The sequence below is a fragment of the Poeciliopsis prolifica genome, unplaced genomic scaffold, assembly GCF_027474105.1.
Source record: "Poeciliopsis prolifica strain line A6 unplaced genomic scaffold, Auburn_PproV2 SCAFFOLD034, whole genome shotgun sequence".
Taxonomy (NCBI): Eukaryota; Metazoa; Chordata; class Actinopteri; order Cyprinodontiformes; family Poeciliidae; genus Poeciliopsis; species Poeciliopsis prolifica.
The window spans coordinates 539,024-564,487 of NW_026562409.1; the positions used below are offsets into that span (position 1 = coordinate 539,024).

General features: G+C 48.0%; 4 protein-coding genes across 5 annotated transcripts; all 4 read right to left on the bottom strand.

Annotated features, from left to right (window-relative positions):
* Positions 1-955: 955 nt before the first annotated feature.
* LOC129373762 (E3 ubiquitin-protein ligase TRIM39) lies at positions 956-11,372 on the bottom strand. 2 transcript variants are annotated; one of them, XM_055051842.1, is made up of 13 exons: positions 11,331-11,372; positions 10,255-10,390; positions 9,744-10,187; positions 7,270-7,374; positions 7,095-7,190; positions 5,492-5,725; positions 5,207-5,411; positions 5,049-5,138; positions 4,905-4,931; positions 4,538-4,564; positions 4,206-4,381; positions 2,119-2,274; positions 956-1,747 (listed from the first exon to the last, which is right to left on the bottom strand). In XM_055051842.1, the coding sequence occupies exons 2-13, from the start codon at positions 10,360-10,362 to the stop codon at positions 1,538-1,540; spliced, it is 1,878 nt and encodes a 625-aa protein (XP_054907817.1). In that variant the 5' UTR covers positions 10,363-10,390; positions 11,331-11,372; the 3' UTR covers positions 956-1,537. The 2 variants fall into 2 exon arrangements, with proteins under 2 accessions (XP_054907817.1, XP_054907816.1); XM_055051841.1 differs by having other exon boundaries at positions 10,255-10,742; positions 10,841-11,361.
* Positions 11,373-12,479: 1,107 nt separating this feature from the next.
* On the bottom strand, positions 12,480-13,057 carry LOC129373796 (collagen alpha-1(I) chain-like; the record flags this gene model as incomplete). The annotated part of the gene is made up of 1 exon (XM_055051882.1): positions 12,480-13,057. A coding segment is annotated over one exon (381 nt), but the record flags the coding sequence as incomplete, so codon positions are not given.
* Positions 13,058-13,376: 319 nt separating this feature from the next.
* On the bottom strand, positions 13,377-17,352 carry utp18 (UTP18 small subunit processome component). Its single transcript, XM_055051848.1, has 13 exons — positions 17,031-17,352; positions 16,526-16,674; positions 16,319-16,414; positions 15,841-15,911; positions 15,672-15,781; positions 15,463-15,588; positions 15,220-15,394; positions 14,994-15,094; positions 14,823-14,913; positions 14,623-14,746; positions 14,354-14,528; positions 14,139-14,281; positions 13,377-13,559 (listed from the first exon to the last, which is right to left on the bottom strand). The coding sequence occupies exons 1-13, from the start codon at positions 17,247-17,249 to the stop codon at positions 13,535-13,537; spliced, it is 1,605 nt and encodes a 534-aa protein (XP_054907823.1). The 5' UTR covers positions 17,250-17,352; the 3' UTR covers positions 13,377-13,534.
* Positions 17,353-18,089: 737 nt separating this feature from the next.
* Positions 18,090-25,148, bottom strand: LOC129373770 (WAS/WASL-interacting protein family member 2-like). Its single transcript, XM_055051851.1, is given in 10 exon segments — positions 18,090-19,910; positions 20,150-20,251; positions 20,389-20,421; positions 20,424-20,603; positions 20,686-21,318; positions 21,722-21,844; positions 22,005-22,033; positions 24,021-24,313; positions 24,387-24,466; positions 24,999-25,148. Coding segments are annotated over 9 exon segments (1,497 nt in total). The 5' UTR covers positions 24,450-24,466; positions 24,999-25,148; the 3' UTR covers positions 18,090-19,869.
* Positions 25,149-25,464: the final 316 nt, after the last annotated feature.

The following is a 25,464-nucleotide window of genomic DNA, read 5'->3' on the forward strand; positions in this document are numbered from 1 at the left end:
TTACTTTGTAAATTAAATATTAGAGTGAATCTGAAGTTTACATCCACCGTTAAATCAGACCAAACTTCTCTAGGTTCAGGTCAAAATTAATGAAATATTTTCAATTTCCTAAAACCCTAAATGATGATTAAAAACTGACAGATTTATGATTTATGTTTACATGCATCTCAGTTCAGGAGTTCTCATCCATTGCTGATATAACCAGTGGAACTGGGTCAGGTTCTTAATCAATCAATGTTGTGCAGCACTCTGCATCCTCCTGGAGCAAAACATGCCCACAGCATGATGCTGCCACCCCCATACTTCAGTTAGGATGGTGGTGTCCAAATAGTCTCTTTAGGCTCCAGAAACGGCTTTTGTCCCCTTTGAGCTTCTTCCTTGCTGAGCCTTTCAGCCCGTTGATAGGACAGTTTGACCGTGTAATTCTGGCTTCCGCCTGCAGGGGGCAGTGTTTGGTCTCAAATCAACGTGTGAAGCAGGTTTCATCAATGGTGCAGTTTAAAATGTTTTTACATGATAAAAACTAAAGAGAAGCAATAGAAATGTAATTCAGACTAGAATGAATCTATAATCCAGTTATTAACCAAACCGGCTCTAAACGGTTTAGTCTGAATTTGAAGGAACTTTCTGGAAGTTTGTTCCCAATCTGTGGTGCATAGAAAGTGCATCTGCTTCTCCATATTTGGTTCTGGTTCTGAAGCAGAGCAGAACTAGGGCCTGAGCAGTCTGAAGGTCGAGCTTTGATTGATAAACTAAAATATTTGAAAGTTTGTTCTCTGAGCCACAGGGAAATCCTTCCAACATTTTCCAACTCAGATCTACTGTAAGAAGTGCTTCCACATGCAAATAACGACAAAATCAAATCAATTCATTAACCAAACGAGAACTCTGAAACCGCTGATTGTTCTCTATGTTATAAAGACATATTGTACACTGCCACAGGTTTTTTTCTCCCATATTTTATTATTAAAGTAGGAAAAACTCCACATTTTCACCATAATATCATCCAAGTATTTCCATTAGTATCTTAAGATCTTCACAGATTGGCTTCATAAACCACAAACTGTGCCTCTGGATCAGGGCCGTCTAACTCCAGTCCTTAGGGCCGCTGGCCATCCTGCAGGTTTTAGATGAGCAACAGGTACAAACCACTGGAATGAAACGGCTTCATTACCTCCGTAATGTGTGGATCGGATCTCCAGAACCTTAATGAACTCATTCTGCTGTTCAGAATGAGTTCTGAACAGCAGAACTGTTTAGATGAGCAGAGGCTCATCTAAAACTTGCAGGACACTAAACCCTCCAGGATTGGAGTTTGACGCCTCTGCATGGTAACTATGTACAGAACTCATTTTAACTTATAGCTCACTACATCCAATATATTATTCCATAATCGTCTTAAAGAAGGAAAAGGCTCCTCTATCTGAGGATCCTGTCCAGTTCATCTGCAGCAAACCTCCACGTTCTGCAGGAGCTCCACCTCTTCCTTCCCCCCTCCCTAAAGTCTGAGCCTGATTCTGGTCCAGGCCCGGTTCCGTCAGGCGGGGTGTTGCTGGGCGGTGGCCAGGATCAGAGGAACCTCCTTGTCTCCGGTGCCGAGCAGAGGAAACATTCTCTCGGTGAACTCCGTGTTTGTGTGGAAGCCGTAAATCTCTGTTCCTGACTTGACGTTGTAGAAGGAGACCTGACCCTCCTCCACGTCCAGGAAGATGCCCACCTGTCGCAGCTTCGGGTGGTGACCTTTCACCTGCAGGGCGGAGACAGAGAGCAGCCAGTGGCAGTGTGACTTTCTGCCGTCAGCTTTCAAACATTCATTCTCAGTTGGATTCAGGCATTTAAAGGACGTCGTTTGTAAAGTTCCAGTCAAATATTACAGCAATATTTGAGTTTGCTCGCCTGTCATAAGAGGAGAATTCAAATTTCAAAGTCATATTTTCACCACTCATTTATAGACATCAGTGTCAAGCCACATGTTTAATTAGCAAGTTAAATATTTACTCATCATTTTCCTTCAAGGTAAATATTTAATTTCCAGACCATATTTCGAGTAGAAGCTAAACATTTAGCTTTCTAACTAATTTTTGACTGTTTAACTTCAGAAATGGAACCATCATAGACCTTGGTCAGAGGAGGTGTAGTGAGCGCCCTCAGCTGGCTGCCGCACCACCAGATGGCGTAGTATCCGTTTGTGGGACTCATGTCAAACAGGCCTTTCCTCTGGGCCGACTCACTGACCACACCCAGTTTCCAGTCCTTGTTCTCCCCAACAGAAACCTGCAAGACAGACAGCAGGGTCTATTAAAGCAAGCTCTGGTTCTGTTCACCAACCCTGTGAAGAAACCTCGACACTCAACCAGGTCCTGATCCTTGGTCTCCCATCAGCAAACATCAAATCCAGAGATTCCTGCCCATGACCTTGAGTCCAAATTTTAAAAAAACCCTGAAAGAGACTCGTGTCCTCAACCAGATGTCCACAACTTCAGCAGACTGAGGAGTCCTCTACAAACCCAGACTTACAAACAGAAGCATCAGAAGACGCCTCTCGTCCTCACCGAGAGCTGGCCTGGCGAAACACTCTAACCAGCACCAACATCTCACATTATTTTTTTTATTTATTTATTTTTACTGGTAAAGTTGCATCTTTATTCTGCTAATATTTTATTATTATTATTATTACATTTTTCATACATAGATTATCAAATTCTCACCCATCCCTCAGGCTCCCAGATCGGCACATCATAAAGCACTTTCAAAGTCAGAACAACATAAGTATCACAAAGTGAATACAAGCCCTGGCAGGTCTGTCATTAACTATTTTCCATTGAAGGGATTTTAATACAGGATTCCATATTTTCTCAAACACACTGACTTTATCTTCATTGTGATATCTCAGTCTTTCCAGATGCAGAGTATTTGCTAGTTCCCCCAACCAGAGATCAAATGTGGGCACAGAGTCCTTTGGCAATCACCGTACCAAACAAACAGCTGTTTTCTCCTGCTTAGTGGCTGGAGACCCCAATGATTGCAATCAGTGGTTCTGGGTCCCATTTCTTTCCAAAAGCTGTTGAAAAAAATGAAAAATGCTCTTCCAAAATGAGTGAAGTTGAACACATGACCAGAAGGAGTGTGCCAAGATCTCACATTATTTAAGAGCCCAACCCTTGACCTCCAACAAGGGTCAAGGGTTGTTGGAGGTCAAGGACCTCAACAGGGTAAGATGGGAGCCTTGTTGAAGATCTTAACCTTCAACAAGGCTCCCATCCTCAACCAGATCAATGCAGAACTAGAACAGACTCAAATGATTGTTTCTTTGATCAAATCCTGACCTCTAAGAAGAGACAGACCAAACAGAAGAGCGTCACCCTCATCTTGGCCACCTGTTAATCCACATCCTGATCCCATTCAGATTTAACACCTGACCAGGATCCCCTACAAAGTCAGATTCATAAACATTGAGATCCTGACCTTCCCCTGAAGGACAACACCATCAGATCTTGACCATTGACAAGAATCACCTTCAACCGGCAACAGTTCAGTACAAAGCAACTCCAGAAAACTCTGGCTTTCTTGATCTACCATCCATGACTAGAGCTGGGCTACCAAAGAGTCAACATCCTGAAAGTCCCAATCTGCTCCAACACTCGATTTTTTTACCATTCGGTGCTACCCACGCCAAGGTCCTGGTAAAGGATCTCAGCCCCATTGTTGAGATCAGCAGTCTGAACCAACAGCGTGTTCCTCAGCCGAATCTCCAGTGGTCCAGGCCCTCTCACCTTCTTTAAACAAGATTCTTACTCTGTGGTACGGTCAGTGTTTGAGAAGATCTCATGCGAATACTGGCCTCAGAGAGATTTCCGCCACCAGCAGGATTTTCGCTGGACAGACGCAGTTAAACCCAAACACCTAACATGATGCCATCAGTACCAGTACAAAACAACCCCCAATCAATGGACTGTGCTGTGACTAACTGTAATGTACCATTGTCCTTTGGACCTACAACTAAAGGGAGCCCAGAAACGGCAGACAGCCATTTCTGGGCTATTTTGTCTGAAAACAGACAAAATAGCGTACCAAACTGTGCCACACCCGTCAATGGAAATGAAGAACTCAACATCTGACCATGAGGTCATGGTCAGCAACAACTAAACCAGTAAAATGAAGGTAAGCGCCACTCTGATGCCAAACAAAACAAGATCCTGACTAACCTCCCAGTAGTGACGCCCAGAGCTAAACCCTTCCTTGGCGATGACACAAGACCAGACGTCAAATCGGTGATGGCTGTTTCTGAAAAACTGCAGCTTCTCTCCTCTCTTCAGTTGCTTCCTGTCTTCTGACAGGATCAGGAACGGGTACGCCGTCACCGGGTTCAGTGTCACATCCTCTGAAGAAGCACAGGAAGATATGTGGAAATACATTCAGGTCTCGGCTGGATGTCAGAGGTCATGACAGACTGAGCAGAAAGGAACAGTTCTGTTTCGGAGAACATCTTTCAGCCAATAAGATCAGACAGAGGTCAATGATCTGAGGTACATCTCACCTATGTAAGCCCGGGCTTTCTTCAGTCCTAAAAGAGAACAAAGAAGAACACTGAGAATGCAGAAATGACCTTCCTTTATTCTCCACAGCACTGCTTGGAGCGCCGGATGATTTGGTGACCAAAACAAAACAACTGCAGAAGACATTTTGAGCGTCAACTGCTGATCTGGTCAGTTTGTCTCTTGAAATAGAAGAGCTTGAGGAGTTTCAGGTCCAGCTGATCTGGTGGTAGAACAGTCGTCTTCTCCATTGCCATGCAGCAAGAAGGTCCTGGGTTTGACTCCCAACCAGAGCCTCATCCAGGTCTAGATGTAAAACCCCTGGAGGTCTGCATGGCTGATAAATGTAAAACTGTTGAATCTACATACCTGTAACATGCTTGCTCTTCTTTGTGTCTGAAGGGAAACAGAACAAAAGTGAAACATCTCCAGTAATATAAGAACTTTATTTGTCCAACCACTGCAGGAAGGTCAGGCCTGACCCTGAGCCATGACCCCGGTCTCGGGTCTCACCTTTCAGAGACCACTGACTCATTCTCAGAGTCGACTTGCTTCCTCTCAGGCTCATCATGCTCTCGGCCGCCATCAGCTCACCTGGGGGAACTGGAAAGAGATCGTTCAGACTCTGACCTCTGACCTGGAGGCCCATTCTTCATGAATGTTTGACTTACAGGAATCTTTTGAGTCTCTGGAGCCTCTAGAACCTCTGGAGGCCCTCGGGTGGGTCTCTCCCATCCAGATTTCGTCTACCTTGATCTTGACGTCGGACAGACTGCTCTTCACGTCATCCAGGTGGAAGTGAAGGGACAACTCGGCCTCTTCATCATCGTCATGGTGTTTCCTTTCATCCAGCGGAGCCGTGGCCTCCTCAAAGCTCTGAGACGAGGGGAAGAAGAGAAGAAAGTGAAGAAGTCTTCTACTTGTGACGCCTCCAACAGCGGCCGGTCAGCTGTTACCTGTAGGAAGCTGATGTGATCCTGACTGATGGCCTGGACCTCCAGCGTGGCCCTTCTGTCGGTCAGCTGGCTAAGCTCCGCCTCCAGGCGGTGCACCATGGCCTCCCCCTTCGACGTCACAGCCTCCAGCTGGCTTTGGATCCCACCCACCACTTGAGTCCGGATCCGGACCAGCGAGGCAGACACTTCATCCAGAAGGTGCTCGACATCGCCTCGCTCTTTGTCTGCGTAGTTCTGAGACCAAAGCACACAGAACCTTTTCACTGACCGAACTTCACCAGCAAGTTCTGGTCCAGAGTCACCAGCAAAGACCTTCAGAAAGCCTGAAGAACTGCTGCTGCTGTTCAGCATGTTACCGTAAATGTTAGAGATTTTTTGATATTATCAATTTGTTAAAGTGTTCTCTTTCTTATGTGTGTATGGGCTGACCTGGAGGTTACGACTGTCTTCATGCGAGGTAGTAAAACTTTATGGTTCTCAGACCTTCTTCTCTGGTGTTTATCTACCCAGTCTTAGGTGACAGTTTGACCCAGAGCTGAACTGGGCTCAGATTGTAAATTAGATATCACACCTGGAACTGAGTTGTTGGTCTGTTTGTGTTAAATGTTTTACGACGTCTGTTGTTTGATGTTCTTTGACAATAAAGAGGGAGCTCACGTGAAAGCAGATCAGAACTCTATTGAGCAGCTCGGAGGAGCTGTTGATCGGGATTTCTCCTTCTGCAGAAGCCTGACCATATTTAATTCATATACGTTGTCTGTGGTTATTTTATTGTAGGTTCGAGGAAAATACCTAACAGTAAATATCTCTCAATGCAGATAGTAGCATAAACATTAGCATGCTCCCATTAGCCTCTTGAATTTCAGGATGATGGCCATTTTCCAAGATGGCTGCTATTTTTGAGACTTTTAAACCAATTATTGTGACAAAATGTTCCCCATGTTTATGACTCAGATGAACTTTGCTGCAACAGATATTTTCAACTTTCTTCAATGTATCCATTGAAAATAACATGCAAGAAAATCACAAACTGAACTTTGCTGTTAACAAGTCTCAAACCATTGGCTAACAGGAAGGAGATAAAAACGTAACACAGACATAGATACTCGCCTTAACAGATAACGTTAGCTTCAACCATTTAGCAGCATAGCATTAGCTTAAACCAATTCTTCATGTGTTTAGCAATCCAGCGTTAGCTTCTGTTAATTTTTTGTGTTTAGTGGGAGCAGAGCTAAGATTTTTAATTCCTGAATTAGTGAAACAAACTTTCTGGTTAGCTGGTTAGCTGCTGGCTAAACCTACTGAAGATGTTAGTGCAAACAAATTCTCCAGAGCAACCATTTTGAAAATGTCCTCCAGAAAAAGAAAATAAATCTTATTCTTATGGTCTCTGACTGACACCAAACACTTTCATCCATCTGTTAATTTTAGTGCAAAGATTCCATGACAGCCACGGAGGCCATCTTGGAAAATGGCTGCCATATTAAATTTTGGCATGCAGTTCTTGAATTATCTTCTGCACTATGGGAGAGTCCAACTGCTTGATGGGAACCATGGAGAATGGAGGAATGGACCAGAACCATTAGAGCTGAAGAAACCGGACCTGCACAGATTCCAGCTTCCTCTTCAGGTCGCTCAGACGGATCTCCTTCTCTTTGATGCGGTTCAGGATCTCCTGCTCCGACCTCGCCACCAGTTTCTGAACACAAACACTGACTTGATGAAGAGCCTGCAGAGCGAGTCGGACTCGAGCAGGATGCAGGTTCTGTCCTCCGTACCTGTTTGCTGAGTCTCTCAGTCTGGACGGAGACAGTTTTGTGAGTGCGATGATTCTGCAGGACACAGATGGCGCAGATGCAATGCTGACATGTCTTACAGTAGACCTGGAGACAAAGAAACGATGTGAGGTTGAGCGTCCACCGGTCTCCACCCAAAGACATTCAGCAGGACAACCTGGAGACAAGACACTGCAGACAGAACCGAACAGCTGGTGAAGGAAAGTGAACATTGAGGAGAAACAAATTACCGTTACAGGAATCAGTTTATCCGCTCCTGGTGGCTATGCTAACTAGCCTTAGCATTAATGCTAGCAGCAGCTTGGTAGAATGATTTAAAAATTTTTACATAAAAGTTCTCTTCAGCTTGAACTTATTGAAGCTAAAATGATCCACTTCTGCATTTTACGATGGAACACTTCCTGGCTACAAAGTGTGGAAACAGGAGATTCATTCTGCCCAGCAGACCAGTATGAACCCAGTATGAACCCAGTATGAATCCAGTGTGAATCCAGTATGAACCCAGTATGAACCCAGTATGAACCCAGTGTGAACCCAGTATGAACCCAGTATGAACCCAGTGTGAATCCAGTATGAACCCAGTGTGAACCCAGTATGAACCCAGCATGAACCCAGAATGAACCCAGTATGAACCCAGTATGAATCCAGTGTGAACCCAGTATGAACCCAGTATGAACCCAGTATGAACCCAGTATGAATCCAGTGTGAATCCAGTATGAACCCAGTATGAACCCAGTATGAACCCAGTATGAATCCAGTGTGAATCCAGTATGAACCCAGTATGAACCCAGTATGAACCCAGTATGAATCCAGTGTGAATCCAGTATGAACCCAGTATGAACCCAGTGTGAACCCAGTATGAACCCAGTGTGAACCCAGTGTGAACCCAGCGTGAACCCAGAATGAACCCAGTATGAACCCAGTGTGAATCCAGTGTGAATCCAGTGTGAACCCAGTATGAACCCAGCGTGAATCCAGTGTGAATCCAGTATGAATCCAGTGTGAACCCAGTATGAACCCAGTATGAACCCAGTATGAACCCAGTGTGAACCCAGTATGAACCCAGCGTGAATCCAGTGTGAATCCAGTATGAATCCAGTGTGAACCCAGTATGAATCCAGTGTGAACCCAGTATGAACCCAGCGTGAATCCAGTGTGAATCCAGTATGAATCCAGTGTGAACCCAGTATGAATCCAGTGTGAACCCAGTATGAACCCAGTGTGAACCCAGAATGAACCCAGTATGAACCCAGTATGAACCCAGTATGAACCCAGTATGAATCCAGTATGAATCCAGTGTGAACCCAGTATGAACCCAGTATGAACCCAGTATGAATCCAGTGTGAATCCAGTATGAATCCAGTGTGAACCCAGTATGAACCCAGTATGAATCCAGTATGAATCCAGTATGAACCCAGTATGAATCCAGTATGAATCCAGTGTGAACCCAGTGTGAATCCAGTGTGAATCCAGTATGAATCCAGTGTGAACCCAGTATGAAATCCAGTATGAATCCAGTGAACCCAGTGTGAATCCAGTGTGAATCCAGTATGAATCCAGTATGAACCCAGTATGAATCCAGTATGAATCCAGTGTGAACCCAGTGTGAATCCAGTGTGAATCCAGTATGAATCCAGTGTGAACCCAGTGTGAATCCAGTGTGAATCCAGTATGAATCCAGTGTGAACCCAGTATGAACCCAGTATGAACCCAGTATGAACCCAGTATGAACCCAGCGTGAACCCAGAATGAACCCAGTATGAACCCAGCGTGAACCCAGTGTGAACCCAGTGTGAATCCAGTGTGAACCCAGTATGAACCCAGCGTGAGCCAGTGTGAATCCAGTGTGAATCCAGTATGAATCCAGTGTGAACCCAGTATGAACCCAGTGTGAACCCAGAATGAACCCAGTATGAACCCAGCGTGAACCCAGTGTGAATCCAGTATGAATCCAGTGTGAACCCAGTATGAACCCAGTATGAACCCAGCGTGAGCCCAGTGTGAATCCAGTGTGAATCCAGTATGAATCCAGTGAACCAGTATGAACCCAGTGTGAACCCAGAATGAACCCAGTATGAACCCAGCGTGAACCCAGTGTGAATCCAGTGTGAACCCAGTATGAACCCAGTATGAACCCAGTATGAACCCAGCGTGAACCCAGTGTGAATCCAGTGTGAATCCAGTATGAATCCAGTATGAACCCAGTATGAACCCAGAATGAACCCATGATGAACCCAGTATGAACCCAGCGTGAACCAGAATGAACCCAGTATGAACCCAGCGTGAACCCAGTGTGAATCCAGTGTGAATCCAGTATGAATCCAGTATGAACCCAGTATGAACCCAGAATGAACCCAGTGTGAACCCAGTGTGAACCCAGAGTGAACACAGTGTGAATCTAACAGGTCTGAGTATCTGGATCGCCCTGGTCCTGAAGGTTAGGTTGTGCTGCTTGCCTCCATCAGGCGGCGGTGTGTGGAGCAGGTGCGGCCCCTGAGGGCCTCCTGGGGGTCCAGCAGCTGGTGCTTTTCGTAGAAGGTGGTGTTGTAGTGCGGCTGCAGGTGTTCGCTGCAGTAGGAGGCGGTGCAGGTGAGGCAGGAGCTGATGGCCGGCTGCTTCACCCCAGAGCAGACGTCACACCACACCACGTCCTCTGGGGCCGCCGGCACCCGGAGCGGCGACAGGAACGGGTTGGTGCTCCGGCCGTCCTCCATAGCGTGCAGGGAGCCGTTCCCCTCCGGCGCCGAGAACCCCGTGGCGCCGTACCGCGTCTGCTTGAATTTATTGGCTATCAGGGCAAAGACCCTGTTGATGCTGAGCTGGGGGCGCTCGTCAAACTGCCGCTTACACAGAGGACAGGTGCAAACCGAACTGGACGCCCAGTACCCGCCGATGCACGCCTGCAGGGACACAGAGGTGAAAGGTCAGTCAGACAGCAGCGCCCCGACGGCATCAGGAGGGCGGTACCTGGCAGAAGTTGTGTCCGCAGGGCGTAGAAACCGGGTCAGTGAACAGGTCCAGGCAGATGGAGCAGGTCAGCTCCTGCTCCGAGAAAAGTTCCGGTGCCTCTGCCATCTGTAAGGAGCCGCTGGACAGAACCGGGCTGTGGAGGAGAAACCCGGTACCAGAACTCGCTCTGGTCCAGAACTGGTCCAGAGCTGGTCCTGAACTGGTCCAGAACTGGTCCAGAACTGGTCCTGAACTGGTCCAGAACTGGTGCAGAAATGGTCCAGAACTGGTGCAGAACTGGTCCAGAACTGGTCCAGAGCTGGTCCAGAACTGGTTCAGAACTGGTCCAGAACTGGTCTAGAACTGGTCCCGAACTGGTCCCGAACTGGTCCCCAACTGGTCCAGAACTGGTTCAGAACTGGTCCAGAGCTGGTCCAGAGCTGGTCCAGAACTGGTTCAGAACTGGTGCAGAGCTGGTCCAGAGCTGGTCCAGAGCTGGTGCAGAACTGGTGCAGAGTTCAGATTATTATTTAGCTCTTGTACTGTAGAGCTAAATTATTTCAGGTTGTTTTTTATTTCTACTCTGTAACAGAATATGACTCACTACATGTAAATACTTCTTGACTTTATTTAAATGCGGCTCTGAAGCGGAACCTGGTCCAACTCGTCTGACCTGCAGGAGGCAGAAAAGGGAACAAAAACTCAACGTGACGTCATTTCCTCCCGTAAACCTGGGAGTCCACTGACAGGTGGACCGGGTCCGTCACACCTGGACCCGACCTGAAGCTGCTGCAGCTCCTTCTGTCCGAGACAAACAGAACAGAACCTCCGGAACCAGAATCACCTGGATCAGCAGCTTCTACCTGCTGCCTACCAGCAGCTCACCTGGACAACAGGTGCTGAAGCTTGTGGACTTGATTTTAACCAGCAGGCGTCAGAAATGAGGTTGATTCAGAACCAGGCTGCTGAGCAGAACCCTCGTTTTCAAAAGCCAAACATCTGAATGGTTTCTAATTTCACTGAAATTAAACAGGCTGACCGGAAACAGCGAACAAACTTTACATTTAATCACTTTAACTGAAACTGATCCTTACCTTCTCCGCCGCCACTCGTCCAGTTTCTGCCTCAAACCCTGAAAGTCAGGTCTGTGACGTCATCGGGAGGCGGGGCTAGCAGAAAGTGGCCAGGTGAGTCTGCGGGTGGAGACACCTGCTGCACCTGTTCCAGTCACAGATCATTTCCAACCTGCTGGTTTTATTCCTGCTGTTTGGAAAACCAGAAGGTTTAATAACGGAAAAGTATTAGAAGAATATTAGTAAATCTAATTTACATTTTAAAAACCAATACAAGGAAAGTGACTTAGAAAGATAAGTAGTGTTCCATAATAATAATAATGATAATAATAAAACTAGCATGAAATCAAAATAAAATAAACTGAGATTAACATAAACAAAAAATTAGTAAAATAAAAAGTAGAAATTAAAATTAACCCCAAAAAATTTAAGTAAAAGGAAATTTAAAAAAAGTAAAGTCAATTAATAAATTAAGAAGTAAATTGAGCTTTCTTAATATCTAAATATACTTTCAGTGGCAGGACAACATTTACACAACTAAACTAATAAACACATAAACTTGCAACAGTTTGAAAAGGGCACCTGACCTTTGACCCGTGCTGATGCCTTGCTGGAGGGCAGCGCTGCGACGCGACCGGACGCGCAGCATTCCTGCGGCAGCGCTCTGAGCATGCTCACTGCAGTTTCTCTGACGTCACAGGCTGCCAGCTCATCGTCATGGCAACCGGTGATGTCAGCGCCTGCGTTGACCTGAGAGCGTCTACAACCCGTCCAGAACCAAAACTGCAGAGCTGAGGTCAGAGGTCAGCACCGGTTCCAATCCGGTCCATCTTCATATTCTGTTGGAGACTAAGGAACAGAACCAGACTCGATGGTTTTATATTTCCATTTTATTGTGTGAATTTATTTTTGATAATTTTTGAAAACATTTGGGATCCTGGAGTCGCAGAACGTTTCTTCAGACGTTTGTTTCCTGCTGCAGAACTTCAACAGCTCAGATTCTGGTTGTGGATTATTAATGTAGATATGTGGAGATTTTAATGTCCAATTCACTGAAACTCCTCTTTCTTCTCCTACTACTCTCCTTTCAGTAAATTAAAGAAATAAAACCCACTGGTCAGTTTAAAATAAGCTTCAATCAGCTGCTAAATATGTTTCATTCAGAACATATGAGTGTTTTGAAATGCTTTATTGATGTAATATTCGAATTTTAAATGTTTTTTTAACAACTGGAAGTAGAAAATCATAAAAATGAAGAAATAAATTGACATAATTAATCTATAGCAGGGTGGAGACCCCGGGTCCTCTGGAGCCGCTGTCCTGCAACTCTTGGACGTCTCCCTGGTCCAACACACCTGAATCAGCTCCTAAATGCAGTCCGGTTCTGCTAATGACCTCATTATTGGACTCAGGTGTGTTGAAGTAGAGATACGTCTAAAAGTTGCAGGAGGCCCCGGAGGCCCCGGGGAGCCCCGGAGAGCCCGGAGAGCCCCGGAGAGCCCCGGAGGCCCCGGAGAGCCCGGAGAGCCCCGGAGAGCCCCGGAGAGCCCCGGAGAGCCCGGAGAGCCCGGAGAGCCCCGGAGAGCCCCGGAGAGCCCCGGAGAGCCCCGGAGAGCCCGGAGAGCCCGGAGAGCCCCGGAGAGCCCGGAGAGCCCCGGAGAGCCCCGGAGGCCCCGGAGGCCCCGGAGAGCCCCGGAGAGCCCGGAGAGCCCCGGAGAGCCTTTTCTTCTGGTGAATAAATTGGTGTTTCAGTCATGTTGCCTCTGCTGGTTGCTCCTGTCCACTGTCGCCGCGTGCTTGCTCTGGAACGCTGCCGTTTCATCAACGTCACATTTTAGGTTAATGTTCTGCAATCGGATCAAAATCAACTGCAGATCAAATCTTCATCTTTTCCAGAAAGAGGTCGTGAGGTCAGAGGTCACAGATGATCTCGGACAACCGATCAGGAGAAATCGTGTCATTCTGAGAAAATCCAAGATTTCCTGATCTAAAGTTAAAATTCTGATTAAATAATTGAAGTTTAAACATCAGGAGAAAAAACTTCAGAATAAAACAAAATGGGTCGACTTGGTTCTGCTGAAAAGCCTTTTATAAATCCAAACAGAAAAACCAGTCGCAGAGTTCTGTTGGACCGACTGACCCAAACCCAGCTGGCTTCGGGTGCTCAGCCTGGTACTGGCTGGGTTCTGGTTCTGGTCCGGTTCCGGGTCTGGTCCAGAGTCTCTTCAGAAGTCCTTGTAGTGCAGCAACCTGAACACAAACACAGACCCAGAGGAAGTGGCTGTTTGTGAGCATAAAGTTGATGGTGAACTTAATGCCAATAAAACCTGTTTGCTGGTTTTATTCTCCTCTGTGTTTAACAGGAAGGAGATTCTGATAAAGGATCAGCGCTACATCTACAGACTCTTATGTTTAACGCCTGGATATTCACATCTTCCTGTGGTTTTGTCATGGACATAAATTGTTCAATGCTAAGCTAAGTATAGCTTCCATTCAGTCACTCAAAGAATCCAATATATTGAACAAGCCGCTGCTGTTTGTAAACATGGCGGCAGCAGTTTTAGACGGGTAGCACGGACAGATAGACCTAGCTGTCTATCCGTGCTACGGTAGGACAATCTGACGAGGTAGCACAGATGGTCAGAACACCGGCTGCCTGGAGTTTAATCTTCGAGTTTAGTCACCACAGAGCTTTTAAATCCCACATTAGGTTCCGGTTTGGCGGGTGTCCTCACTGTCATCTCCATGGTGCTGCAGAAGCTCCGGCTGCACAGGAAATGCTTCAGATATTCACCGTTTGAAACCAGAAGAGCTGATTGGCTGGCTGACCTGAACAGGGGGGCGTGTCCTTTGTTGTTGGCCAATGAGAAGAAGCCGCTGCGTGGCGAGAAGTCCAGGCAGCTGACCCGGTGAGCGACCTTCCTGCTGGCCACGGGGAAATTGGAGAAGACGGTGAGGCTGGACAGGTGGACCTGGGCGGAGACAGGTGGAGGTTAGCAACCAGCGGCGTCACGGCAACCGGCGTCACGGCAACCGGCGCTCACCAGCCGCACGGCCTCGTCTTCCGCCCGCGAGGCGACGGCCAGGATCTCAGAGGTGGGGTTAAAGGTCAGAGACGTGGCGGAGGTCAGCAGGTTCATCACTGCTCTGAGAGGCTTCGGGCTGGTTGAATTAAGACACGCCTCCTGGGAGTAGACGTTGACCACGCCCGCCTGGGAGCTGAGGAGAGGAGGATCACGTGACCCGACGGTCTGCATACTACAATCTGCTCTCAGCCAATCGGAGAGCCGGTCTGTGAGTGGGCGTGGCTTACCCGCAGGCCAGGTAGCGCCCGTCCGGCGAGGCGGCGATGGCCGTCCCCTTTACGCAGCCGTCATCCATGAAGCGGCTGAGGCACCGACTGCTGCGAACGTCCCACACAAACACCTCGCCTTCCTCTGCACCGGGGCGATGACATCACAAGGTCACATGATCCACAGGGGGCGATGACATCACACAGAGTCACACACTCACCTGAGTTCACAAAGGCTTTGCTACCGTCGGGACAGAAAGCCACGCCGCTGACATCACCGTTGATCTTCATGCTGCGGACGATCTCATTGGTCTAGACGGAGAGGAGAAGAAGAAGAACCTGAGCTGATTAGTCACTGGCAGAAGAAGAAGAACCAGCAGCAGAAGAAGAACCTGCAGCGTGAGCATGTGCAGATATCCGTTGGTCCCGGTTAGCAGCAGAGCGCCCCCATCAGGGCACACAGAGAAGTCCTTCACTCTGGCTTCACTCAGACCTAAACCGACACAGAGAAGCTTTTATTGTGAAAGGTCAGCCTCAGCGGCGGGCCTGAGCGGCGGCGGGGGACTGGGCCTGAGCGGCGGCGGGGGGACTGGGCCTGAGCGGCGGCGGGGGACTGACCCCTGACGGAGCGGACCGGCACCACGCGGTCCTCCATCATGTCGTACAGGTAGAACATCTTGTTCCTCAGGCTGGTGGCGATCACCGACCGCCCGTCCCGGCTGAACCGGGCCTGGTGGACCGGGAACCGCTCCAGGTGCACGCTCTGGATCTTCGGGTTCGTCTTCCCGTCCACCTGCAGACGAGCCGGGTTAGACTCGCACGGCGACCTCTGACCCCCGAGCCGCAGGAGGCGGGCCGTACCTGGAAGAGGGAGACGGACTGGTCGAGTCCCGCCGTCATGACGACCTGCGCCGACGGGTGGAACTGGACTGTGGTGAGCCGGTCCGCCGAGGGGCGTGCGCTGTTGGCATGGAGACACTTCTTCATCTGGAGACACAGAACCGGGACCAGAATCAGAACCAGCAGGTCGGGCCGTCGGTTCAGGCCTCGGCAGAAACGTTCAGACTCACCCTCAAGACGCCGCTGGGAAGACTCTCTGAAGACGCCACAAAGTTCCCCGTCCTCCTGAGAAGGTCGTCCTCTTCTTCCTCCTCCTCCTCCTCTTCCTCTTCATCAAGAGCTGCAGGATCACACAGAGTCAAAACCAGAACCGGAACCAGGACGCTCATATGGATTCACCTTTCTTCTTCTTCTTCTTCTGGTCGCGGCTCTGCGCCCAGGATGGAGTTCCTCCCATCGACTTCTCAAACCTGAAAACAAAATTCATTTTTATTTACAACTCTTGGATGGAGAATCATAAAGAGTCTCAGAAGCCGTCTTCAGGTGATCCACCAGGATCTGAACTCGGACCCAGGTTGTTGATTTTAGAATATCAACAGGAAACTGTCCATGCAGGCCTGTCGCAATAATCAATAAATCACATGATCAACTAAAACAAACTCCATCGTTTCCATTTGCCTGATTTATTTCTACCAAAAACTGACAATAAGGTCTTCATCTGATGTTTTGGTCTCCTTCTCTCATTCTAACTCATTTGATTTATTTTTGATTTTCAAAAGGTCTTCTAGTTCCAGAGTTAAATGTTTATTAGAACTTAAAAGTTTGATAGAATCTGAGAATGTGTTGTTGCATCGTTATTGTTGTAAAAGCAACTCACTGCTCCTTCATCCTCTGCTGCAGCCTCTTCTTGGACATGACAGACTCTGCACCTCCTTTCATCAGGTTTATACGGTAACGCTGTTTCAAGTCCACCCTGATGCAGACAGACAGAGAGAGAGAGACAGAGAGAGACAGACAGAGAGAGACGCTGTTGAATTTGTTACAGGTGGGAACAGGAAGTCAGTGTTTCATCGCTGGGACTTACTCTTCCTCCAGCTCGTCGTCTTCGTCCACCCAGGCAGCTTTCCTGGGCTGCAGCTGCAGTCGAGGCTCTTCCTCCCCCTCCAAGTCTTCATCCCCACCGCCCTCCTCATCCTCCAGCTGCAGGCCGCTGGTCTGCTCCTCTTCATCCTCCTGCAATAACACACATTTACAGCTGAAGAACGCTGTCTGTGTGTAGTAACTGAAATCAGTAAAATGAAGTCCAGGATAAGACCTGAAGCAGTTTGTGACTAAAAAGTTGAGCTGAATTTTCTTGCAATGAATGACATTTTGACTATGTCGTCACATTTTGCTGTTTAGCGTTGTTTATTGATAAAAGCATCATTTTCTGGATGAGGTCTGCTGAAGCATCAACGTCAAATAAAGACGTTTCTTAAACAGCTTTAAACTGGGTCACTGTTTTATGTCAACACGTTGACTGGGTTATAGAACAAGAAGCGTTTAGGCTAACTTGGTGAAAGTTAGCCCCGGGCTAACGCCGCCATCACCTCCACCAGCCTCCCCAGCAGCTCCTCCTCCGCCCCGAACACCAGCGTCTCCAGCCGCTTCACCGACTCGTCCTGGCCTCCCAGAACCGCGAGCCTCTTCAGGTTCTGCTGCCGCAGCTGCTCCTCTTCCTCCGGGTCCAACGCCGCAGGTCGTCTTCTCTTCTTCGCCGGTGTTGGATCCACGGTCACCGGCAGCTTGATGAGGTTTCCGTCCTCCATGTTTCCCAGCAGAAACCGAGCTGATTTCCAGGTTCTTCTCGAGAGAAGCAGCTTTTCAACACATGGGCTGGAACTGTTTTTCCGCCTCACCACGATCACGTGTTTCCGGAGTCAGCCACTAAAACCAGGGGGAAATGAAACTCTGCCACCATCCGTTCGGGCGGGGAACTGCATGAAGAAAACCACGTCAGTGTGCGGAAACTTGTTTAACTGTCTTCACACCGCGATGTCCTTCCAGACAGCGACGCTCCAAAAACCAAACTTGTTTCCTTTTAATTGCTTATTGAAGCGTGGCCGCTGACCACTGCCTTCACTTCGGCCATCCTAAACTGAACCATGCAAAACACAGGATTAGCTAACGAACGTCACAAATCAGCCATTCTTATTGAAAAAAACTAAACTTCTTCATAAATCACTTAAGCCTACAACTATTCATACCACCGTTACACAAAACAAAGATACAATTATTATTATTTTCATAATCATAATAATTTCTATCTTGTTAGCTTGGTGCTCTTGGGAGCCTCTAGTGGTGTGGAGGCTTAACTTGCACATGCCTAATAGAGCTGTGATGGAAACTGGGTTTCATTAGGGCAAACAGTGAAAAACACTGAAGTTTGAGGCTGAAACGGAACAAAATGTGAAAAATTCATCGCATATTTTGGGCTTAAATAAATGAAAATCTGGTTTAATTATATATTAAGTGAAATATTAAATATAACCAAATGTAAATATTTTTACACCACTAATGGAGCCTTCATTGCTTATTGAGACAAACTTCAACAAAAACTTCTACATGTGTGCAAAATAATGATGTTTATAAATCGGTAGTCAGAAAAATGATTTTTAAAACTTTAATTTCCAGGATTAATCAGAACCTTTTAGCTGGGAGTCACACAGAGGGATCAGAAGCTGCTGGAGTTTATTCATAGACCAGTTAGACCAGTTAGAGAGCATGCAGCTGGACTGGGACTGCTGCAGGACGACACCGTCCTCTGCAGCCAGGGGGCGACGCCGAGTTTATTCTGACACAAACAGCAAATCAGGAAATTTCTGACCCAGCATAAACCGGACAGGAGAACGTTCTGCATGCAGAAACATCAGGCGGTTCGGGAAGAACATGGCCGGATCAAAGCACAGCGGAGCTGCAGTATTACATCTATATACAGAACCGGAACCGCAGGAGAAAGTCCAGACTCAGGAGAAGAAATGGAAATCAAAACTAAACTTTTATTCTTGCTGAAACCACAAATGATCATTTTAAAATTTTTATTAGTAAAATCAAAGATTTGCTCCTGGGCTCAGGTTCTGGTAAGAGCCGGACCGAGGTCCGAATGACTCTTTGGCTTTTTTCTGATCCACATAATACCTGAACGCCTTCGGACCTTTTCCATCATTTTATCCCAGAATATATTTGATCTTTTATTAATTACTCCTAAAAGTTAGGAGATGATGACTTCAGAACCAGAACTTTTTGGGTTCTCAGAATGACAGAAAAAAACGTTCAGAAGCTCAGAACCGCTCCGATCCATCAGAACCATGATCCAGAGTCCAACTGGAGCTAACCCAACCCAGTTTCTGTTCTGATCCATTTTACAGGTTAAATTTGATGATTTTCCCAGAATGCTTCAGCTCAGATTGATGGTGATTCTGACCCGGTAGAACATCCAGAACCTTCTGGATCCAGCCAGCTTCTCATCCAGTCACAGGTCTGTCTGTGGAGGACTTCCTGGTCTCTGTCCAATCAGAGCCCAGAGGGCAGAAAGACACGCCCACTCTCACATCTGATTGGTGAAACTGGGCCTGGCGGTTCTGTTGAACCTGCAGCAGAACCAGAACCATGGGAACCCAGCAGGAGGTTCTGATACTGCCGGGTCACAAAGAATATTTTGATATGATTTAAAATTTTTGTGAGAAAAGGAGGGAATCACCATGGCAACCAGTGACATCACTTAGCAGCTTCTTCTTAACCCTTCAGAATCAGACGGGTTCTGCAGGATTTCCTCAAAAATTTAAACTTTTTTTCTTCCACATTTCAGGATCAAAACCGGCTGCAGAACCCGATCAGAACCAATCGGATTTGTTACCCAACGTGCAGCTGCAGTGAATCATGGGAAACTATGAAGCCGGTCCATTTGTCCTGGTTTGGTCCATGTTGGCACTTAAAGAGGCGACCTGTTTAGGAACCGGCCCGTTTGACGATGATGGTAAATATTTACAGGTTTTTAATTCTTCATGGAGTTTCATCTGATCCCAGTTCAGATCCAAAACCCGACCCGGATCGTTGATTAGTGTCAGTGATGATTAAAGAATAGCTCAGCTTTTACTTCATCTTCATCCTCCAGAATCCTCCCAGACTCGTCAGAACCCAGACCCGGCCCGGTTGGCTAACAGAACCAGCAGTGGGCCTCCTGCGTCCATCTGATCAAAACGAAAAGTGCAAACAGAAACCCAACATGCGGAGGAAAACGCGCCGCTCCTTTAACCAGAGTCCTCCTCTCTGATTGGTAGATCTGTCGGACATCTCCTCAGCCAATCAGCTGCATGTGAAGATGAGGTGCAGATGGACAAACAGGATGAAGAAGCAGGTGAGGGGGAGGAGAAGGGAGGAGCTGGAGGTTCACCTGCCGACAGGAGGAAGAGGCGGAGCTCCCCTCATCACTGAAACAGAAAGAGCCAATCAGAAGACAGGATTCAATTTACTAGTTACTGGATTTTTTTAGAGTATAATCCAGTAACTAGCTCATGATCTATTAATCACCTGTTGGTGAAATCAACAGGTGATTAATGGAAGCTAAGACCAATGCACTGAAAGAAAAACAAGGTCTGCCTTTAGCACATTAGCAGCTTGGCGGGTAACGTGTCTGTAAGCGAGGACGCAGAGTTAGCGAAGCTGCTACCTCGGCTAGCTCTGCTCGGGTAGATCTTGGTGAAGTGTCGGTACTCGTCAGGAGGCGGGAAGTCATCCAGAGGATGGAAGGAATACTTGGACTCGAAGTCGTCTGCAGGAGCAGAGACATGTTTGAACTCGCTACCGAGTCATTTCCAACAACATGGAGGGTCAGAAACAGGCGAGTCGCCGAGAAACAGGAAAACACAAGAGGAGTCATCACAACCGACCAATCAGGAAGAGACTCACCAACGAAGGAGCGAGGGATGGAGGAGGAGGAGAGTGTCCGTTACGGAGAGGAGGAGGGGGCGGGGGAGGGGCAGCGGAGGTGCGAGAGGGAGGGGGGGGAGGCTTTCCTCTGGAAGGGGGGTCTGAGGAGAGGGAGGGGCTACCGTGCGTCCTGTAGGGTGGAGGAGGCGGGGCTTCTCTGCCGGCCGCCCTCGCTGACGCCGGAGCTGCAGGAGCTGAGGACAGATTGGTTCAGGAGATCAACGCCATTCTGTGATTGGCTAAGAGCAAAACATGGTGGCTGATGATGTCACTCACCTGCTCCCCTGCTGGGAGGCTCTCTGATGGGGGGCGGCGGCCTGCTGGCGGCCTGCTGGGACGGCGTGGGCGAGGCCGGTGGCGGCGGAGGGGCAGGGCCTCTGGTAGGGGTGTGGCCTCCAGGTGAGGGGGCGGGCCTCTTGTTGCTCAGAGAGTTGTGGCGCTGCGGCAGCTCGGGCGCCGCATCGCCGCCCCCTGCCGGGCCGTTGGTGCGGTACGGCGGAGGGGGCGGCGCCAGCGAGGAGCTGGAAGGGGCGGAGTTTCCCCCAGAGGTGGGGGGGCGTCTGCTGTTGCTAGGAGACGGGGGAGGCTTGGCGGGGAGGGGTGGGGTGCTGCTGGGTGTTGGTGGGAGGGGTTTCTCTCTGTTGTAGGATGAGGAGGGAGGGGAGGGGGCGTTGCCACGGCGACCGAGGGGAGGAGGAGGAGGGGCAGAGGAGGAGTGCTTCATGCCGGCAGACGGGGTAGAGGGGGAGGCGGGGCAAGACGAGAGGTTGGGGAGCGAAGGTCGCTGAGGTCGAGTCGTCTCCGTCGGCGACAACGCCTGAGCGGTGGGGCTCTCTGCGTCGTCATGGCGATGGCTCGGAGGGCGAGGCGCTGCAGGACGGGTGGAGGGAGGTCGTCCCGACGACGAGTCTGAGCACAAACAGGGTTGAAGAAAGTATTCACACCCTGGAGCAAGTCCACTGAAAATTCAGTGGAAGGAAAATCTGTCACAAACTATGACTGTGTGGCATGCATTAAACCCGTCAGATCTAAAGCTTCACCTTGAACAAAACGTGGTGGTGGCAGCATCATGCTGGAGGACAGTAAAACCAGCCGCTCTGAACTCACACCCACAGATATTATGGGATGGTTTAGACTGGCCTAGTTAAAGTCCAAACCTGAATTCACCTGAGTCAGGAGTTAGACTTTGATGACCCAGACTGATGAGCAGCTGGACTGACTCCAGGGTTAAAACTAGAAGCACGCCACACTTTTCAGCTGGTTAGTGACAAATGGTTTTCCTTCCACCAAGTGTTCCTGATCGGCTCCTCACCTCCTACTGGCTTCAGCTTGGGGATTCCACCCGTGAAAAGGCCTCCGATTGGAGTAGTGGAGCTCGACTTACTTCCTGCCACGCTGCCATTGGCTCCTGCGGTGGCTCCGCCTCCTCTGGGCTCTGGGGACCACAACCACAGACAGGTGAGAAAGGTTTCAGCCTGGTGAGGGCGCTGTGCTCTACGATGGGTTAGTGTGAGGCGGGATGCGGGTGGAGACGGTGAGGTGGGATGCAGTGGGATGAGGCGGTGGTGAGTGAGACGGTAAATTAAAGTGTTTACGCTCGCACGCCGCTCCGATGACATCATCGCCAGCACAAACAGTCAGAAACATGTTAAGAATCAGTGACATCACAGGTGATCAGAGAGCACAGGAAATCAAAATACAACAACTGAGCCCCTCCCACTCCTGCTCAGGCCCCGCCCCCACAGGGCTGCAAATTTCAAAATAAGAGCATCAACATGAATCACTAACAGGAAGGATTTTTCTGAGATGTTTATAAGAAGGAAGGGATGCGTGTTGATACACATAATTTTATTGAAATTATGTGAAACATAAGAAATATATATAAAAAAGCTATTATTCAAATAAAAATATTACTTAATCTGATGTTGAGACACAGGATTACCCCTTATCTTCTTAAAGTGCTGGTGTCATGTGTTTCCTAAACTCATTAGTAACTATATTATTACCTTCTGTTGGTACAAAAATGCTGTACATACCAAATATGACTTAGAAAATTGGCTTTGTAATTTAAGGGACTGGAATTGAGTTTCTGTCTCTTTAAAAAACTCCTGCTCTTTCTGAGGAGTTGCTCTGAACAGTAGCTGCTGTCATGAGCTCAGCAGTTCCTCCAGGTGTTTGCTAATTCCTGCTGGCTAGTTTGTAGGAGCAGAGCGGGGGAAGAGCTTTGGCTCTGTTTTGCAGCTTAATGGTTGCCATGGAGATTTAAGGCTTTCTCAAAAATGCATGAAAGGATCAAAGCAGGAAATAACATTAAAACATGATGGAAAGATAAAAAAAGACTTTACAGAAAACTTTTCCTTTTTAAAGTGATTTCTACAAGATTTCTGTAGCCAATCATTGTTGGCGATTTAGAAATGGCCCCAGCAATGCTAACTGAGCTTTTCCTGAAGCACACTTTAAACTAACAGCAGCTGCAGGAAGCTGCAGCGTCTGGCTAAGCAGCCGCTCTGTCACCTGTCCACCTGCTACACACACACACACACAAACACACACACACCTGGGCTCAAACTCAGAGACGTCGGTAGAAAACGGAGAGAAACAGGAATGGATCAGATGAGGAAAGAGAGACAAACAGGAAACATGGACGACAGTGTCGGCGCTTCACGGGTCGCTGCGTGTTTGGTGTGTGTCTGTGTGTGTGTGTCTGTGTGTGTGTGTGTCTGTGTGTGTGTGTGTGTGTGTCTGTGTGTGTGTGTGTCTGTGTGTGTGTGTCTGTGTGTGTGTGTGTCTGTGTGTGTGTCTGTGTCTGTGTGTGTGTGTGTGTCTGTGTGTGTGTGTGTCTGTGTGTGTGTCTGTGTGTGTGTGTGTCTGTGTGTGTGTCTGTGTGTGTCTGTGTGTGTGTGTGTCTGTGTGTGTGTGTGTCTGTGTGTGTCTGTGTGTGTGTGTGTGTCTGTGTGTGTGTGGGAGAGAGACAGCGTGGCGCCTCCCATCATGGATCCAGGGCCCTCATTGTTGTATTGTGCCTTAAGAAGTCACAATACAACAAAATACAACAAAAATTCAGTCATAATATTTCAAGAATTAAGTCATAATAATAGGAGAACCGTCAAAAGATGAAAACAATTCAGATATTGCATTATTTTGAGTAAAAGTTATAGTATTGCTGGAATCAAGTAGTCATTTCCAACACGGAAAATAATTGAAATGTAATAGTTTTATATTACAATAGTTTAAATGGGATATAATTCATCTTCATCAGCATCCAAATATTATGAGCAGAACTTTGAAACGACTGAGCGCGTTAAGAAGAAAGAACTGGAAATCTTTTTAAAACTTTGTCTCGTAGTTTGTGACATTATTCTGTTGATATTATGACTTTATTCACGAAATAAAAAATGTTTTAGTCCAACCCTGATTTTCCATTGCAGTGCCATGATTGGCTGTCCAAGGGCAACTATGTTTTATTTTTACTTGGTCAACATTCAGCCTCAGTCATGTGACCCTGAGGTCATGTGACCTGCCCCCCTCTCCCTGTGGACGCTAGCGGCTGATTAGCCCTGAGCGCAGCCTCCTGCAGCCAGTCTAAAGCATGTCAGAACACAGAGGTCTTACTGTGGAGGGACGGAGAGGAGCTTGGTCCTCCAGCCTTCTTCTGGGCCTCCTCAGACAGCGCCCCCTGCTGCTTGGGCTGGGTCTGGCTTAGGTACTGGTATAAGCGAATGTATGGGTGCTCTGTGGGAGGTGTTTGGCTCTTTGGTGTTTGAGTCTTACTGTCGAGCAGAGGAGCGCTGCGGTCGTTCACTACCGCCACCTTCTTCAGCTTGGTGCCTTTGCAGATGTCCGACAGCAAAGCGCCGCGACCTTTGACCTCCTCCCTGTTCAGCTTTGGAGGGGTGGTGTTGGCCTGAGGGGGGAGAGGCGTCAGTGTTTTGATGACAGCTGCTGCTGTTCTGAGGATGTTTGGAGTTTAACCTCACCTGGCTGAAGGTGGGGGGGGGAGGTGGCCCTCCTGGGGAAGGGAGAGGGGGCGGGATGGGCATCCTGCTGCTGAAAACACCTGGAAGACAACAACCTGTCATCAGCAGAACCTTTCCTCCGCAAACCCATCATGTCAATAAAATGACCTGTGCCGGTTAATCTGGATTGGACTCCCTGATCCACCGTTTATTAGATCCGTTTTAGGAATGAAAACTTAGAAAGACTCGTTCAGTACCGGAACCATGTGGAACCGGTTCTTTAAACTGGTCCAGTCACACCCAAACAGACGGACTCAGACGCACATTGCATCTTCTTCTGGTCCTTCTGTTTTCCTTCAGCTGCAGTTAGCTCCATTAGCATGATGCTAACATAGGCCTGATTCTGCGTGACGTTCGGTTAGCATCGGCGATGATAAGCACTTTAAATGTTAAGCACTTTAAATCACTAGAAACTACTTATATCCGCACCAGAACCATCCAACGTTCGGTTCAAAGCCTCTCTGTGCTTTTAGCCGGGGGAGCTAGCCGCTAGCTCCGCGGCTAGCTCCCCCGGCTAAAAGCTAACCGCAGCATCACCGTCACACCTGCACAGGTGAGATGGGCTGCTCCTACCTGAGAGCCTGAACGCCTCTCCACCGGTTAGCTCATCCTCCCAGCTGTGGGTCTGTGGGTTAACAGGCCTAAGCTCGGTCCGGTTCGGTTCGGTCCGGTCCGGACGCTATTGAGAACACCGCTAGCTTGAAAGCTGCAGAGCCAACACGAGGTCACGTGATGTCAGTGTCTCGCTACTGAAGCTGATATTTATTTTGTTTTGTTTTTTCAACTGCTTTAAAAATTCATGCTATTTTAAATAAAAAACATTTTTATCTATTATTATTTGTCATTTTTTGTTGAGTCTGATTTTTGATTTGATCAATTTCACTTCTATTGCTGCAGCTGTTCTTGTTAATTTTTTATTTCATTGGTTTTGTTTATGACAGACTGTTCATAGAATCTAACAAGGACGAAATAGACAAAGATTGCTGTAAAAGCAGAAGTGTAATATATATTGCATGTTCTCCCTGTGCATGGTGGGTTC